This window comes from Ascaphus truei, chromosome 1 (genome assembly GCF_040206685.1).
Source record: "Ascaphus truei isolate aAscTru1 chromosome 1, aAscTru1.hap1, whole genome shotgun sequence".
NCBI lineage: Eukaryota > Metazoa > Chordata > Amphibia > Anura > Ascaphidae > Ascaphus > Ascaphus truei.
Window position 1 is genome coordinate 398,402,031 of NC_134483.1, and position 16,198 is coordinate 398,418,228.

At 42.6% G+C, this 16,198-nt stretch overlaps 1 protein-coding gene across 1 annotated transcript in view; it reads right to left on the bottom strand.

Annotated features, from left to right (window-relative positions):
- RXFP1 (relaxin family peptide receptor 1) overlaps window positions 1–16,198 on the bottom strand; it is a 175,522-nt gene that overhangs the window by 86,797 nt on the left and 72,527 nt on the right. Inside the window, exon 2 of the mRNA XM_075612495.1 lies at window positions 15,306–15,458. Coding sequence (XP_075468610.1) covers window positions 15,306–15,458 — 153 coding nt within the window. The remainder of the gene's footprint in view (window positions 1–15,305; window positions 15,459–16,198) is intronic.

The window sequence follows — 16,198 nt, forward strand, 5'->3', positions numbered from 1 at the left end:
AGGAGGCAGAAGGGGGAGAAGGGAGAGAGGGGGGGCAGAAGGGAGAGAGAGGGGGGAGAAGCGAGAGAGGGGGCAGAAGGGAGAGAGAGGGGGGGAGAAGGGAGAGAGGGGGCAGAAGGGAGAGAGAGGGGGGGAGAAGGGAGAGAGAGGGAGCAGAAGGGAGAGAGAGGGGGGCAGAAGGGAGAGAGGGTGGCTGGAGGGAGAGGAAGGGGGGAGGTATGAGGAGGGGAGGGATGAGGTATGAGGAGGGGGAGATGTAATAGTTTTTTCTGTATCACAATAAAAAAACAGTTAAGTAAAAGTTGCGCGCTAAAATATATTTTTCCGTGGTAGGTGCGCTATGGGTTCGGGGGTGGGGGGGGGGGTGGGGAGGGCCCTGCTCCTTTCATTTGTCCCAGGCCCTATGATTTCTGTTGGCGGCCCTGTGGGTGATGTGAGGTGCAGGGGGGGAGAGGGTAATGGGTGAAGTGAGGTGCAGGTGGGGAGAGGGTAATGGGTGATGTGAGGTGCAGGGGGGAGGGTGATGGAAGGTGCAGGGGGGGAGAGGGTGATTGGTGATGTGATGGGAGGTGCAGGGGGGGTCATTGGAGTTGCAAGGGGGGGTGATTTGAGGTGCAAGGGGGGTGATTTGAGGTGCAGGGGGGTCATTGGAGGTGCATGGGGGTGATTTGCGGTGCATGGGGGGTGATTTGAGGTGCATGGGGGGGTGATTTGAGGTGCATGGGGGGGTGATTTGAGGTGCATGGGGGGTGATTTGAGGTGTATGGGGGTGATTTGAGGTGCAAGGGGGGTGATTTGAGGTGCAAGGGGGGGAGTTATGTGAGGTGCAAGGGGGGAGAGTGATGTGAGGTGCAGAGGGGAGAGTGATGTGAGGTGCAAGAGGGGAGAGGGATTTGAGGTGCAGGGGGGGGTGTGATGTGTGTGCTGTGCAGGGGGGTATTGTGTGTTTGATGTGGAGGGGGTGTATTATGTGTGTGGGTGAGTGGGAGAGATGGGGGTATGAGAGATAGATGGGGAGTATCGCAAAGGTTGATAGTGAGGGGTTCTGGGGGAGATATGAGGATGATGATGAAGGGTGCTGGGGGAGATATGAGGATGATGATGAGGGGTGCTGGGGGAGATATGAGGATGATGAAGGGTGCTGGGGGAGATATGAGGATGATGATGATGATGATGAGGTGCTGAAGGAGAGATGATGATGATGATGATGATTTTACCCGTGCGGCCCAATTTTTTTTCCTTGGAGCAGTTCGGCCCTTCTCACTTTACGAGTTGTGCAGGCCTGCTGTAGCCTAACGGACCCAAAATACTTCAAGACATTACGATCTGTCATAACATATACTGCCACTGCGATGTCAGTGTCTGCCTTTAAAATTGTCTCAAAAATAATTGTGCCAAAAATAACTGACAGCAATAAACTGAATATTTATTCTAAACAAATATTTTTTTGTTTAGCTAAAATAACTTTAGACTTATTTCTCCTTGTACAGTATTTCTGCCAGAAATTCAGAAAATATATAATTGAACTGAATTCTCGGAGAGCAAACATCTGTATCCCTCATGCACTTTTGGCCCGCCAAATGTCATGGCCCTGAGCAATTACATCCAGAAAGGGAAGACTTACCAAGGGATTGAAAGCTATGGAGGGGATTAGAGAGATATTTCACATAATGGGCAGGAACGGAAAACAAATGTTTTAAGCAAAGCACAAAAAAAATGTCAAAACTGAAATAGTGGCACGCCGTTAATGCATTGCTGCTTACACCTCGGTGGATATGTATCAAGATAGTACAAATTGCTCAATAGTGCAAATAAAAAGGATAACTTGTGCCAGCTTGCTGTTCTTGCGTTTTACAGGATAACACCATGTAGACTTGGCTGATTTATTTGATGCAAGGGCCCTATTCAATATCTTGTGTCACTGCTACAGAATAGTTCAATTCTTGGCACAGGGAAGTGGTTTCACAGCAAATGGAATAAAATAGAAGAAAGAGGGAAACTGTACCATTTATTAGTGCACATTTTGATACATCTAAGTATCATACTGCTCAGATATTCACTACTCCTAAGTCGCCATGTGATTAGTCATCAAATCTGTCACTGGTGCAAGTGCAGCAAAGCACCTTGAAACACAGAGTAAAAATGATGCAACTTGCACCTGTTTTTGGAGCAATTTTCCACTTTGCATAGCTTGATACATATCCCGCCTTGATATAGGGAATATATATGTTATATGTAGTGCTGCTTCACCCGCCCCCTCTGGGAGATCTGGCCTTTGCTACCGGTGTTGTGGTGCTTCATATGGAGAAGGAGCGGCTCAGTGAGTAAAAGACGCTGACTGGCACTGAGAGTTTGAAGCAGGGGAGCCTGGTTCAATTCCTGGTGTCGGCTCCTTGTGACCTTGGGCAAGTCACTTTATCTCCTTGTGCCTCAGGCACCAAAAAACAGATTGTAAGCTCCACGGGGCAGAGACCTGTGCCTGCAAAATGTCTCTGTAAAGCGCTTCGTATAACTAGCAGCGCTATACAAAAACATGCTATTATTATTATTATTATTATTATTATTATTATACCTGTTAGGCTCCAGGAGATGCTAAGGGTCCGCGTTGGTATGGGGAAACAGGACAGGCTTTTGGATGTCATCAAGCATGGTTCTTCTCATGTCTGGTGCAACGCCTCCAGGTGTGCTGGAGAGAGTCCCCACTGTGAACGTCATACAGCATACCCCTACCCAAACCTACTGCTCTGCCTCTCTGTGAATCCTGAAGCTCTCACTTCACAGGTGGTGCTTGCCCTAGAGGAGCGTGGGACTTATATATGTATATATATTATATATATATAAATATATATATATAACAAAAAAACAATATGAAGTAGCGCCGCTAAATAACCCAGTTAATTATAGATAATAATAGGAGAGACAGTAGCTAATTGGATAGGCTTGAAGGGGCAGCTAGAGTAGGCTAATACACTATGATAGAACTTTAAAAAATACAATAGCAATACAATCTCCTGACAATAAACCCTAGAGAAAAAATAAAAATAAAAATCTAAGAAATATATTTAATAAGTAAAAAATAGAAAAAATTGTCAAAAAATATAAAAATGTAATAAAAAACCTTCATACATAAAGTCCTGTTCCAGTGGCAATGTCTTTGGTTTCTTGCAGCCCGTTTCAAAGGGATCACCAGTCCCTAATGATATCTAGAAAAAAGGAAAGAGAAAGAAACAGGCGCACACCTAGTGCATACCACAATAAAAATGTATTGAATGAACATAAAATCTTACAAATGCCCACTCACAAAAGTACAGCAAATATAGGCGTGTATGAGATAGGCTCTCATGTGCCATGCAGCTCAATCACCAGCGTCCGTCCGCAATCAATGGCGTCGTCATGTGGATCAACTCCGTGAAACCGGAACCGGAAGAGGGGTCCTTCGCCTTCAGTGTTCCATCGTATTGGTCCCTCCAGGAAACAGACACCTCCAGTGTAGCAAATGTATGAGGTTGTAAGCCGGGAGAGCAGCACACGGGAGCCAAAGTTCTACAGTCAACCTGCAACAGTGCTCGTGGGCAAATGGCGGCCAGAATCTAGCCACGTATATATATATATACTTTAGGAAAAAATGTGTTGTATGGTGCTCAAAAGACAAAACCATAGTCAAAGTGGAATAATATCTGGAAAAACAACCCTATAATGTATAGGTGTCCAAAAGGATGCAGCCTGGTAGAAAATAATCCCACATAACAAAGCGGTAAGGATAAATTCATGTACACCTGCCGGTGACCAGTAGATGAAACATCCTATCTTAAAGGACAAAATGAATGGGGTCAAACTGGAATAAACTCACTTGGGATTCTTTATCCATGATGAACAGCAAGTCCAATGTGTCCAGTGCCCCAGGGTTGAATGTGCCTCCGTTTGTAGATAATCTTCAGTGTGAAGGGGGAGAGAAAATGAAGCACTATATCCAGTGCTGATGATGCAGCAAAAACCCACCAGGAGTACGTTCCCATAAAAATAAAGCTATTTAATGGATCAAGAATATAAGTTACAAAACACACCAACCTAATATCTGAGGTTGTTATTTGATTACTAGATAATTGTTTTTAATATTGTTTTAATTCATTAGTTTTTTCTTTTTTCTGTATTCATAGAGGTAATCATTGGGAGTGCTTTTGTTCAGTGGTAATAAAGTTTGCTGTATTGATTTATCTTTGTCCCGACCTGTAGGGGTCACGTTGCCTAGCAGCACGATGCATTGTGACGTTCTGTCACGTGCCGATCGACGTGGTGACGTCACGTGCCGCTTTCCATCATACGAACTCAGAGGGGGTTGTGTTGGCTTTAAGTGTGCTTTATTTGGCACACATGCCGTGCCCTTCTGGTCCTCTTGCGCAGTGACGTCGCACGCTGGTATTGGTTATACATTAATGCTGCGGTCACCGGTGTGTTGATGTCACGGGTCATGGGTCACGTACCCGCATCACATGACGCACCCGGAAGTCATCGCAAGTGGTCCCGGCGGTGCCAGGGTAAGTATAAATTGCACTCCTTATGTTGTTTGTGTATTCACCTTGATAAAGGACTTTCTAAGTCCGAAACGCGTTGGTGTGTTTTGTAACTTATATTCTTGATCCATTAAATAGCTTTATTTTTATGGGAACGTACTCCTGGTGTTTTTTTGCTGCATCATCAGCACTGGATATAGTGTTTCGTTTCTCTCCCCTTTCACACTGAATATATATACTTTATTTCATATAGCTTTTTTTCTAATGGGACTCAAAGCGCTTCACTATTACAGTATAGTGCACGATATGCAGCACATTGGAATTTTACAGACACCCTACCCAGATGAGCTTACAATCTATGTTTTTGGTGCCTGAGTCACAGGGACATAAAGTGACTTGCCCAAGACTATCATATACTGTATATGTTATTTTGCTGGAGTACAGAGCATCACTAAAATCTCATGTAAATAAAGCACTACTTAGGTAGTTAGATATTCTTTGCCTGTTTCAAAACCTATAGCTATGCATTTAAGCCAATGCAAAGTCAAACAATAACTCAAGCAGATATTCTGCTGGTTAGTAAAATTATATTAGCGTTGCACTTATGTGGCACTTTATATGGTGCTTTTTTCAAAATGCTTTACAGAAAAAGTATATATAATTATAGCTTTTACTATCTAGTTAGAATTGACATTCATTTAATTTATCTCTGAAGATAAATAGGCTGATTAGATTTCATAAGAAATTGGACTAGAGGCTTTCAGTCTTGTGAAATTGTTTTAACGGAATCTTCTATAACTGCTCCCTCCTCTGCTGTGCATTCCCAAGAGGACGGCTTTGACATTGATGTCATACTAGTCCAGAGCAAGGATAAAAACATCTTAGATCAATGGACTTTCATCTCCGAAATGTAATTATACAGAAAATAATAATCATTTATTTCCTGTCAACAATGCAATAAATATATGTCATTTTTGTTTGCTAAATTATAGCTGAGAATAAAATGGAGGATTTATGTGCATTATCTTATATATGTGGTAAATATTTACGATAATGGACAATTTGAATCTGGAGCTAAAGATGTTAAGATAAATAATAGTCTTAAGCAACAATGCTGTACAGATTTTGAGATATCATACTATAGATACAACAGTACTGGCTTCTACAGATGCAGCAGCCATTATCCGAACATTACTCGTGCCGTTTTTGTAAAATCTGCTGTATTCCACGCAGCATTCACTCGTTAATCTTCCGTTAAAGCTGTCAATCACACGCATGTTTACCGTTGTTGATTTTCCATGATTACTATGATTGTGATTTCTTTGTGTGCATTTCTGCGTGTTACCGCCAGATGGCAAAAGTGAATCCCTGTGCCCAGGGAAACCAGTGAGTTGTGTGTAGTCAATTTGCAGGTGTTTAAAAACTAGATAAAAAGAGTGGCCTCTACAATCATCTATTGTAAAGCGACCTTGATCGCTGAAGACATTATCAAATTTAGGCGTTTCATAATTAAAATCTCCACAGTATACACAATGCTTGTCCCGTTATTCTACATTGTTATCCCTGCACTTGCATAATGGACAGGTCAAGTAATGTCAAGTCCTTATACCAAACCACAGTGTAGTTATGCATTTCTCATATTTTCTGCAATTAATGCTGGAACAGATAAGAAGGCGACTTTAGCAGAGATTTACGACTACACTGGCGACACACTTTATTCGAGCTCGGCTAGTCCCACGAATTCGGGTATACCCGGGTGTATTGAGGTTTGTGACTGTTTTCTGCCCGAGTGCATTGAGGTATTTTCCAGGCAGGGATTGAAGCATTTTATTCCCGCTGGCTGCAATACTGCACAGTATATATATATATATACGGCATTACAATTCATGAATTTATGCCATCTGGTAGACACGCGAAGCATTGCAGCCTATTAAATCCTAATCATTATCATTTAACAGATCAGCCGCCCGTCAGCCAGGCATGAACCCAGGCTGGGAAGGCAAACACAACGGGGCTTGTCAGAGGTGAGGAGTGGCGCATTCCAGGTATCTGCCAGGTACATACTGGGTATTTGCTCGAATAAAGTGTGTCGGTGCAGTATATGATTGAAAAATATTAATTCTTCAAATTTTCACCGAACCAATGTGGCTGGAAGCATTCGGTAAGGCAAACATTAACTAATGAGGATTGCTTTTTTCGCACAGCCCCTCCTCTGGGAGATACCTGTACAAGAGGATATTGGTCTGTACTCCCAGCTTTTGCCGGTATGTTTGCTCATGGCAAAAGCAAACGAAGAAAGGTCGGGTTTCATCCTTTTAAGATTCGTACAGTACCTGTACGTCGTACTTCCCGACCCAAACCGGCTTGCAATAAAGGGCCGACTGTGACTAAAAACCTGGTGAGCAGCAATCCTTGCTACATGGCCCCACCTGAGCACCAGCTTCAACAGGGACCTGTCAACTATAATGCTGATTTTCATCACTTTTACATCATTTCACTCCTATCCATGGCAACGATGCGTCAAATGATGCTGCGGGTCATGTGACGTCAATTCTTGTACTGTACACATGCGCATCTGAGCATGAATTGACGCATGCCTACGACCGGAATTTATAGCATCATTTTTTTATGGAGTTGACCGTCCCCCACTCCTCCCTCAGTAAACCAAACAAAAGGTATTCAGCTCCTTATCAACACCTCCACTCCCCCGGGCCATGGGACCTTAAACAAGAAAGTAACATTTTGTTTGAATCTTTAGTTCTTGGCCGAAAATGTACTTTGCCTGGTTTCAAGTGCATGCGTATGCCTGAGAAGTCCTGCATACTACAGTAAATGGTCTACCATGACTTCACTGCCAAAGTGAAATTCAAGTCCAAAAAAAAAATGAAGTCGTATTTTTTTCCCCTCGAGCAGGCCTTAATAAATCAGTGATCATAAGGAACACTTTGTTACAGTATGCATTTTCTCATATTTTATCAATGTTTAAATTGATCAAATCACTACATTTCTATTTCTCTATGAGGTGGCTTACTGTTTTTATTTGGGGGAGGGGAATTCTATTCAATACCTTCGACTTTGGGTAGGCTTGGTCTGCTTACAGTATCATATACTGTTTATGGAAATATCACACACACACGGTACAGTATGAATGAAGTAATAACTTTTATTGTATTTTACTACAGTTAAAATGATTTCTTTCAACTTTAATCCTGCAGGCTCATCACAGCATTATGTACACCAAGATGAAACATTTTGGTTACACATTCCCCTCTCCCCCCACACACACGCTCAATAGGACATTCACACACAAAGACATATCTGTACTAATGTTTCAGGTTTTGGCTTATCTGGTTTTTAATTCCATGGGGTTTTGCCTAGTCATGGGTTTAGCTGAGTCAACTCAGCCAGTGTAAACGACCTTTTGTCACTGAGAGAGAGAATTAGGACAAACTATTGACTGTTATCATGCACACAGTACAATAAACTTGTACATTTCCCCACCCCCTTTCCAGAAGTGTTGCATCTGTGAAAGGAATACAAATGGCTGCAGGATTAGTGAATTGAAGGCCTTGACTGGTTAACACTACTTAAAGCCACACAAAACAAATAAACTACAGTATAACTTGCCGTACATGTAAACTATAATGAATTTTTAAATAAAATAGGTAATACACACGTCTAATACAAGTACTATATGTACAGTTCTGTATATAATTAAGTAAATATAGAGTGGAGTGTAAGCGCAGACATAAAATGGTTAACGTTCAATTACCTTTAATAGAAGGCTAACATTTAATCAGGTTATTGTTAGTACCATACTTACCTGTACTATACTTAGTGTACCTGTGCTTATCTTACTACAGTACAGCACAGTACTGTACCTTACTACATGCCAGTGGCTTTCCCATTACACTCTAAAAGAACAGGCAAAGAGCTGCTAATATAGTCTATGTAGTTGTTGCATCTTTGAATAGGCAGTATGTTGTTCCAGGAATTCCTCCTTTTTAGATGGTTTAACAACCTTTCTGATATTTTCCTTCAGCGCATGCCACAACAGTTCTATAAGGTCAAATCCTAGAGGCGGTATGTTTAGGGTCATTATCATGGAAGAACCGGTGACCACCAGATGGGAAATCATGCCTAATGTATTCAACAATACGGGTGACTATTTGCTCTTGGAAAAATATGATTCCTGGAACAAGAGAAGAAAACATTATGTTAAAACTAAACATTAGGGTACAGAAACACTACTGCACCGACACACTTTATTCGAGCAAATACCCAGTATGTACCTGGCAGATACCTGGAATGCGCCGCTCCTCACCTCTGACAAGCCCCGTTGCATTTGCCTTCCCAGCCTGGGTTCATGCCTGGCTGACGGGCGGCTGATCTGTTAAATGATAATGATTAGGATTTAATAGGCTGCAATGCTTCGCGTGTCTACCAGATGGCATAAATTCATGAATTGTAATGCAGTATATATATATATACTGTGCAGTATTGCAGCCAGCGGAAATAAAATGCATCAATCCCTGCTTGGAAAATACCTCAATGCACTCGGGCAGAAAACAGTCACAAACCTCAATACACCCGGGTATACCCGAATTCGTGGGACTAGCCGAGCTCGAATAAAGTGTGTCGCCAGTGTACAGTTGTACTGTACAGTGCATAATGCTATAGCATGAGACTTTGTGCATTATTTTAACCTCAATTTCTCTAGAGCTGCAGCTCGTCAGAAAATAAGACATCCTGAAAAGTCTCGCCACTTTCAATCCATGCCCGTGCTTGGTCCACACTTTTTACCTTGTTGGCATCCCTTATCATTGGATACGCTCTGTAATGACAAGGAAGAATTTTACAGGTACTGTAAAACCACAGTTTTACCTACAGTACGGTAGTGTACAATACAACACTTTACCTGTACTGTCCTAACTAAGGCACAGTAATTACAGTATCAACCCTGTTCTCTTTCTCTGTGCTGCCACTTTGCATTCTACTGTATTGCATTATACTATACTTTATTACAGTAAGACACTTATTTGACACGTCCATATTTCCATCCCAATTGGCGCCTCGTCACCCTAATGCTGGTCTCAGATACTGTGATATTGTTAATGTTCTCTAGAACAGTCTTGACTCTTGCTGCACAGCGCTCATCATTAGCCTCACTAATTTCGTTCACCAGACGCTTTGTCATCCTACAGTTTAAAAGAACAATTTGTTAGGTCCAAAAATAAGTCAAAACAAATACATGACATACAGTACTGTATACAGTATTCAAAAATAATTGCAAAGAAAACAAGTAAACAAAAAAATGCATTTTGATATGCAAGACGCTTATACTGTACAAGTAATACAGTAATTACAGAATGAAAACAAAAATACTTACTCTGTTGTGACTGGGGGACTCCGCTTTACACTTTTTGCCTGACCATGGGCATGATAGCAGACAGTGCTTTTTGCTAAATCGAGGCCCGAATTCAGTAACCAGCATTTGATCTGTAAAATTCTGTGTCCTTTCTTGTACATGTTCTCTATTCTCATGCTGAGATCCTTTGAAATAACTTTATTTGGCATCGCTGCTTTAGAAAATAAATCAAGCACAGAGGAATGTATATTCGATGTGTATTCGATGTATATTCAATGTGCATTGGATCAACAGAAGTGATGGTGTATTTATAATGTAATGGACCTTGCTTGACAGGTTAAGTACTGTATATGCCCACTTTTAACAGCTGCAGCTTGTGTCCATGCCCGCCAAAAAAATCACATAGGGACACAGTGCATAAAAGGTGACACAAATTGCCCAGACTCCCACACGCTGATCTCTATCTGAACGAGCTCTTGAACAGATACTGTATTGTGCATTCTTCCATCTGTTTCCATGGATCAACCCCGATTCTACGGATGCAGGAAACTGCTTTCTTCTGCTGTGCCGACCACGAGAAAGCGAAAGTCGGAAGCTATTTTCAAGCTAAAGCCAAAGGTGCCTAGAGAAAAGTTTCCGAAGGTTACCAAGGCAACGAGCCCTGGCCCTTATTATGTGAAGAAAATGGCACAAATGAACAAGGATCAAGTTGTTTGGGCGGGCACCAGAAGTTCCCCTGCATCCACCGAAGCAGAATCGGACATCCCGGACTTTTCACGGCCATCGCCCACCACCATCGATCCCAAAAAATCCACCCGCTCTGATCCTTTGTCCACCATGCTCGTCCGGAAACCCCCAGCTCACCTGCTCCAGCTCCCATCCACACCAATCCTTGTCCGGAAACCCCAGCTCACCTGCTCCTGCACCCAGCTATACAGATGTTCGTCCGCGTGACACAGCACTCCTTGCACCAGATCCAGCTCGGTCGCCCGCATGCTGGATGTTTTCAGTGGTATCGAAATCACTGACAACTCAACAGAGCAATACAGGGACCGAATGTAGGCTAAGATGGAGCGTCTTTTGGAGATCATGGTGAATATGGATAGGTACATGGGTGTTTGTCTCGATATGATTGAGATGAACATGGCAGGGCTCTATTCTATGCCTCGAGTCTCTGCCCTATATGTCAGACGCAGGAGCCGGAGGGTGACCTGGAGGCGCCTTATTCTCCCATGGAGGTACCACATACCCCACTATCCCCGTGTACCCTCTCAATCCCTGGATTTGACCTTCACGGTGCCAACACCAAGCACAGGGCTCACCGCCTCCATCTCCAGAATACATGTATACCTTCCTGTTGGAGGAGATTACACCCCCGGTAAGTGCTTGGCCACGACAGGAGAAAAGCATCCTTCCTAACCATCTACCCCCGCCCGCTGCCAGAAGCACACCCGCTCCAACATCCAGGATTGTACATCTCCCTTGAGAGACCTGCCCCAGAGCATCCAAGAGAAATACAAGTTCAGATCTGGTGGTCTACCTCAGAAATATGCCGATTTCATATGACACAACGTCAGTTTTGAGCTGTACAGCGAGTGGACCCAAAAGTCATTTATGAAGGCAATAAATACAAGAAGGCTCTTCCAGCAAATTTAAGGAGAACAATTATGGAGGAAGTGAAGTGCAGTTTTAAAGATACCAGTCTTCTTATGAAAACCGTGAGACAGTATCAATAGCCTTTTGAGGAAAACAAGGGCTCTTTCCTGGAGGTCCATCGACTTGTTTGATATAGTTGCATAGTTACATAGTAGATGAGGTTGAAAAAAGACGTACGTCCATCAAGTTCAACCTATGCTAAATTTAGACAACAGATACTTTATCCTTTATCTATACTTACTTATTGATACAGAGGACCAAAAACCCCCAGAGTCATATCATCCAATGATATCTCATAAGGGGAAAAATAAATTCCTTCCTGACTCCAAGAATTGGCAATCGGATTAATCCCTGGATCAACATATTTCCCATGCTACTTATTTGGTATATCCCTGTATACCTTTCCCATCTTGAAAGAAGTCCAACCTTTTTTGAACAAATTTATTGTATCTGCCATCACAGTCTCCATGGGTAACGAATTCCACATTTTAACTGCCCTTACTGTAAAGAACCCTTTCCTTTGTTGATGACTTCTAGTTATAAATTTATTTACAAATAAAGATGTGCAGCCAATCTTTTCAATCTAAAAAAAACAAGCTGATTTAAAAAATTATTTTATTGTTTAATGCTTATTTTCTGTTTTGCATGTCTGGAGCTGGGCAAATACAGCGTGCCGGAACCCCCCTCCCACCCCCTGGTGAAGGAAACTCTCCCAGCAATACTGCCAAGTAAGACACACACACTGCTCGAATCCATGCATGCCATGTCCCTTCCCCCCCAAACCCCCCAAACCCTAATGTACTTTAAAACCTCTAGTCCTACTGTAAAGTGCAGTAGCACATGCAATGCATGCATTGTCTCCTCCAAACCCCCTCAAAAACTAGATGATACTATTTAACAACGGACTGTACTGGCGTCATGGTTTAATACTGTAGTTTTTTTATGTATACAATAGTCACAATGTACAGTTCCCCATGTCATGCCCTTTCTCCCCAAACCCCCCAAAAAGCTTGATTGCATAATGTACGGGGCGATTGTAAATATATAATATTGACTCTTTCTTTACAGACCAAGATATCCAAGAAGCACCAGCCATTGCGAAGAAGAAACAGACAGATTGTACATTTTGAAGTAGAGGCGACTTTGTATTCTTGTATTATTCTATTTTCCTTTATTATCCTGATTAAATAAAAATGTTCATTCTTTCAATATACTTTTTGGTGTGTTTACTGTATGTCTTTACTGTTTAGTCACTTACAGTAGTACTATACATAAAGTACTAAATGCATTTAAATATACTGCATACTGTATAAATATCTCGTTGACATACTGTACAGTACTGTATACAGTATGAACATCTTGCAAATAAGGTACATTTACTATTTAGGTACATTTACAGTAGCAATATACTCTACATACTGTAATATAAAGTTGTAAAGGCATTTAAATATATAAATATCTGACATACCGTAGATATAAATCTTGAAATTAAGTTGCTTTTAGTGCTTAAACATTCAGTAGTACTATAAATAAAGTACTGATGTCATTTAAATATACTGTATCTATATATATATATATCTTTGACATACAATATACAAATCTTTCAAATACGCTGCATTTACTGTTTACATACACTTATAGTTCAGTGAGGAAACACACTGTATCTTACTGTACAGTAATGTCATTCTGAACAAGGTTACATAATGACACGCATGCCACAGAAATGTGATGACACTCATATGCGTTTCAACAAGGTTACAATTTGACATACACCCATGCGCAGAAATGTGATGACATGCATATGCGGCTCAACAAGGTTCCAATTTAACATACACTTTATTATCCTGTACAAATTAAACATGTGTTCATATTTTAAATCTTCTACAGTTCAAGAATTTTTGTATGGCTAAAAGTTAAGGAGCTTCAGAAAGAACTTCTTTCCCATGAACTGTTTATGAACTCATATTTTTAATCTTCAAATTACAATTACACACACACTTGATGTTCTGTACGGGAATAAAAGACAGGTTGAATTGCAATTAGATTTTTTTAAGACAACAACTCGTGATCGCCCACTTGAGGTTCTCATCGGTATTGCAGCCAACGCTAAAATGCAAATTTCTGCACTCAATAAAAACACTAGTAAACTCGCGTCTTAACGTGGGAAAATTTCAAGACATCACGCGAGTATGCAAAGGAATACAACTCGTGAAATGTTCGGATAACGGCTGCTGCATCTGTATGTATCATGGCAATTTTGGAGCAAAACAGGGTATTTTACCCCCTGCATTTATACAGGGCATCCAACAGCTTTCCTTGGGCCCAGGACTTCACCCGGTTATTGATTGGGGGGAGGTTTCTGCTTCCCCCTTTTGGCAGCCCTGCAAGTCCCTCCACCCCCTCTCTTACAAACACACTTCCCTCCCTCTCTTTCTCACACTCCTCCATTTCTCACACACCCCACCTTTGCCCCTCTATCACATAGCCCCCATTTCTCACTCTCACATACTCCCCCTATCACACACTCTATCCTGCTCCCCACTTCACTTAACCCCCCCCCTCTCTCTCATCTCTTCCCTCTCTCTTTTCCCCCACTCCTTCTCTGATTCATTCTCCCCTCCCCACTCCCCTCTCTCACCCCCCATTCACTCTCCTCCACCCCTGTATCCTACATGCAGAGCGAGGTGTGCAGAGTCCATCCGGGCTACCTCCATTTTATTAGCACTCCCCTGTCTCTCTCCCCATCTTCCCCTCTGCTCTCACTCTTCTCCCTCTTTCTCTCACTGCTCTCACTGCTCTCACTGCTCTCACTGCTCTCACTACTCTCACTACTCTCACTACTCTCACATTCTTCCTCTCACTACTCTCACTCTCCCTTTCTCACTCTCCCTCTCTCACTCTTCCTCTCTCACTCTTCCTCTCTCACTCTTCCTCTCTCACTCTTCCTCTCTCACTCTTCCTCTCTCACTCTACCTTCTCTCCTCCATTTCCAGGCCCTACTTGTGGAGCGGGGTGCGCCAGGACCGTCCGGGCTCTACCAGGTGGTGGTGATGGGGGGCGGGGGTTAAATGTCTGGGTTTGTACCATCGATGCAGGCCCCCCTCAGCTGCTGAGGCCAGGACAGATGTCATTGCCCTCCCCCCCTGTATGTATCAGGGCAATTTTGGAATAAAACCACATCATTTTCATCCTGAACCTATACAGGGCTTCTAACAGTTTATCCAGGGCCTAGGACTAGAGGTTGCACCGGGGCCCCTGGTTGTTGCACTGGTGGGAGGTGACCGCCCCCCCCCTGTTAACTGCCCTGTGAAACCCCCCTCTTGCACACACGCCCCTCTCTCACACTCCTCCCCTTTCACTCCTCTCTCTTACACACTCCCTCCCCTTTCTCACTCTCACATACTTCCCCCTCTCACTCAATCCCCTCTCCCATTTCTTTTCCCCTCTCTCTCTATTTCCCCCATATCTGTATCCCTCACACCCTCTCTCATTCCCGCTTCTCTTTATTGCTCACACACACACTCACCCTCTCTCACTCAACTCCCTGCTACTCACACTACTGTCTTTACTCGTCTCTCTTCCCCATATCACTCTTCTCCCCCTCCTCTCACTCTTCCTCTTCTCTTCCCCTACCTGTGGAACGTGGTGTGCAATGTCCACCTGGGCCCCACCCAGGCAACAGGTAGCGGAAGTTTTATCATAATCCTCAACTTGTGGGGTTGACCATGATGTTAATATGACATTGAATCAATAAAAATGCTTCAGCCTACCACAGTTGTCTTCATCTGCGCGATTTCCGCACTCATCAACCCCGTTACAGTGCATGAACTGAGGGAGACACTTTGTGATATTGCCACAGGGGAAGTAGCCGAGGGGGCAGGAAGCTTCTGGGACTTGGCTTTCCGAAGAGGTAGGTGCCACTGCTTGAAAAGAAAGACACCGTTATTTCAATCTATTATTGCAATGAGAATAAAGTAGCAACATCTCCCTGTTGCAGAAACGTGGGCAATATCAGTGCAAATAATACAGATTAATTACAGAAATATAAAGTCCTGTCTAAAACATTTTTTTTAAAGCAATATTTTTGTGGGAGGGGGGAGTGAGAGAGAGAGAGAGAGATCCCCTGGTAGTTAACGTATACAGCTTGGGAATCAAATCATGTCAGAATTCACTAGAAGACCCCTTCTGCTTTCTGTTTGCATATATAATTTTTTGTTGAATATGTCAAGAGCTCCAGATTTTTATTGACACTAACAGCCTGTCTATTTAATTATACCACCAACATCAACTTACCTATTCTACTTGTGGTGGTGCGTGCCAAAACCAAATAGAGAAAGATTAACACAGGTGTCAATCTCACCATCCAAATATGGGAGATTATTGCTGTCAATCCCCTTATTGCAGATGTTTACTCTTTTACATACTACTTTAGCACAGATTTGCAATAAACAAAAGAAATTATCAGTGAAATACAAACAATGCGCCCAGTTTTGACTTGCAGTTAGAAAGGTCTGTTTGTCAGAACTGAAACCACTATTTTGCCTGCAGCGCTGTCCTTCCATTGATTGACAGTTTTCACTACAATACAAGTTGAATAGGTTAACTAGTGTCAGTGTTATAAAAGGAGAGGGGGAAATTAAACCAATAGAGGTTCTCTCTCTCA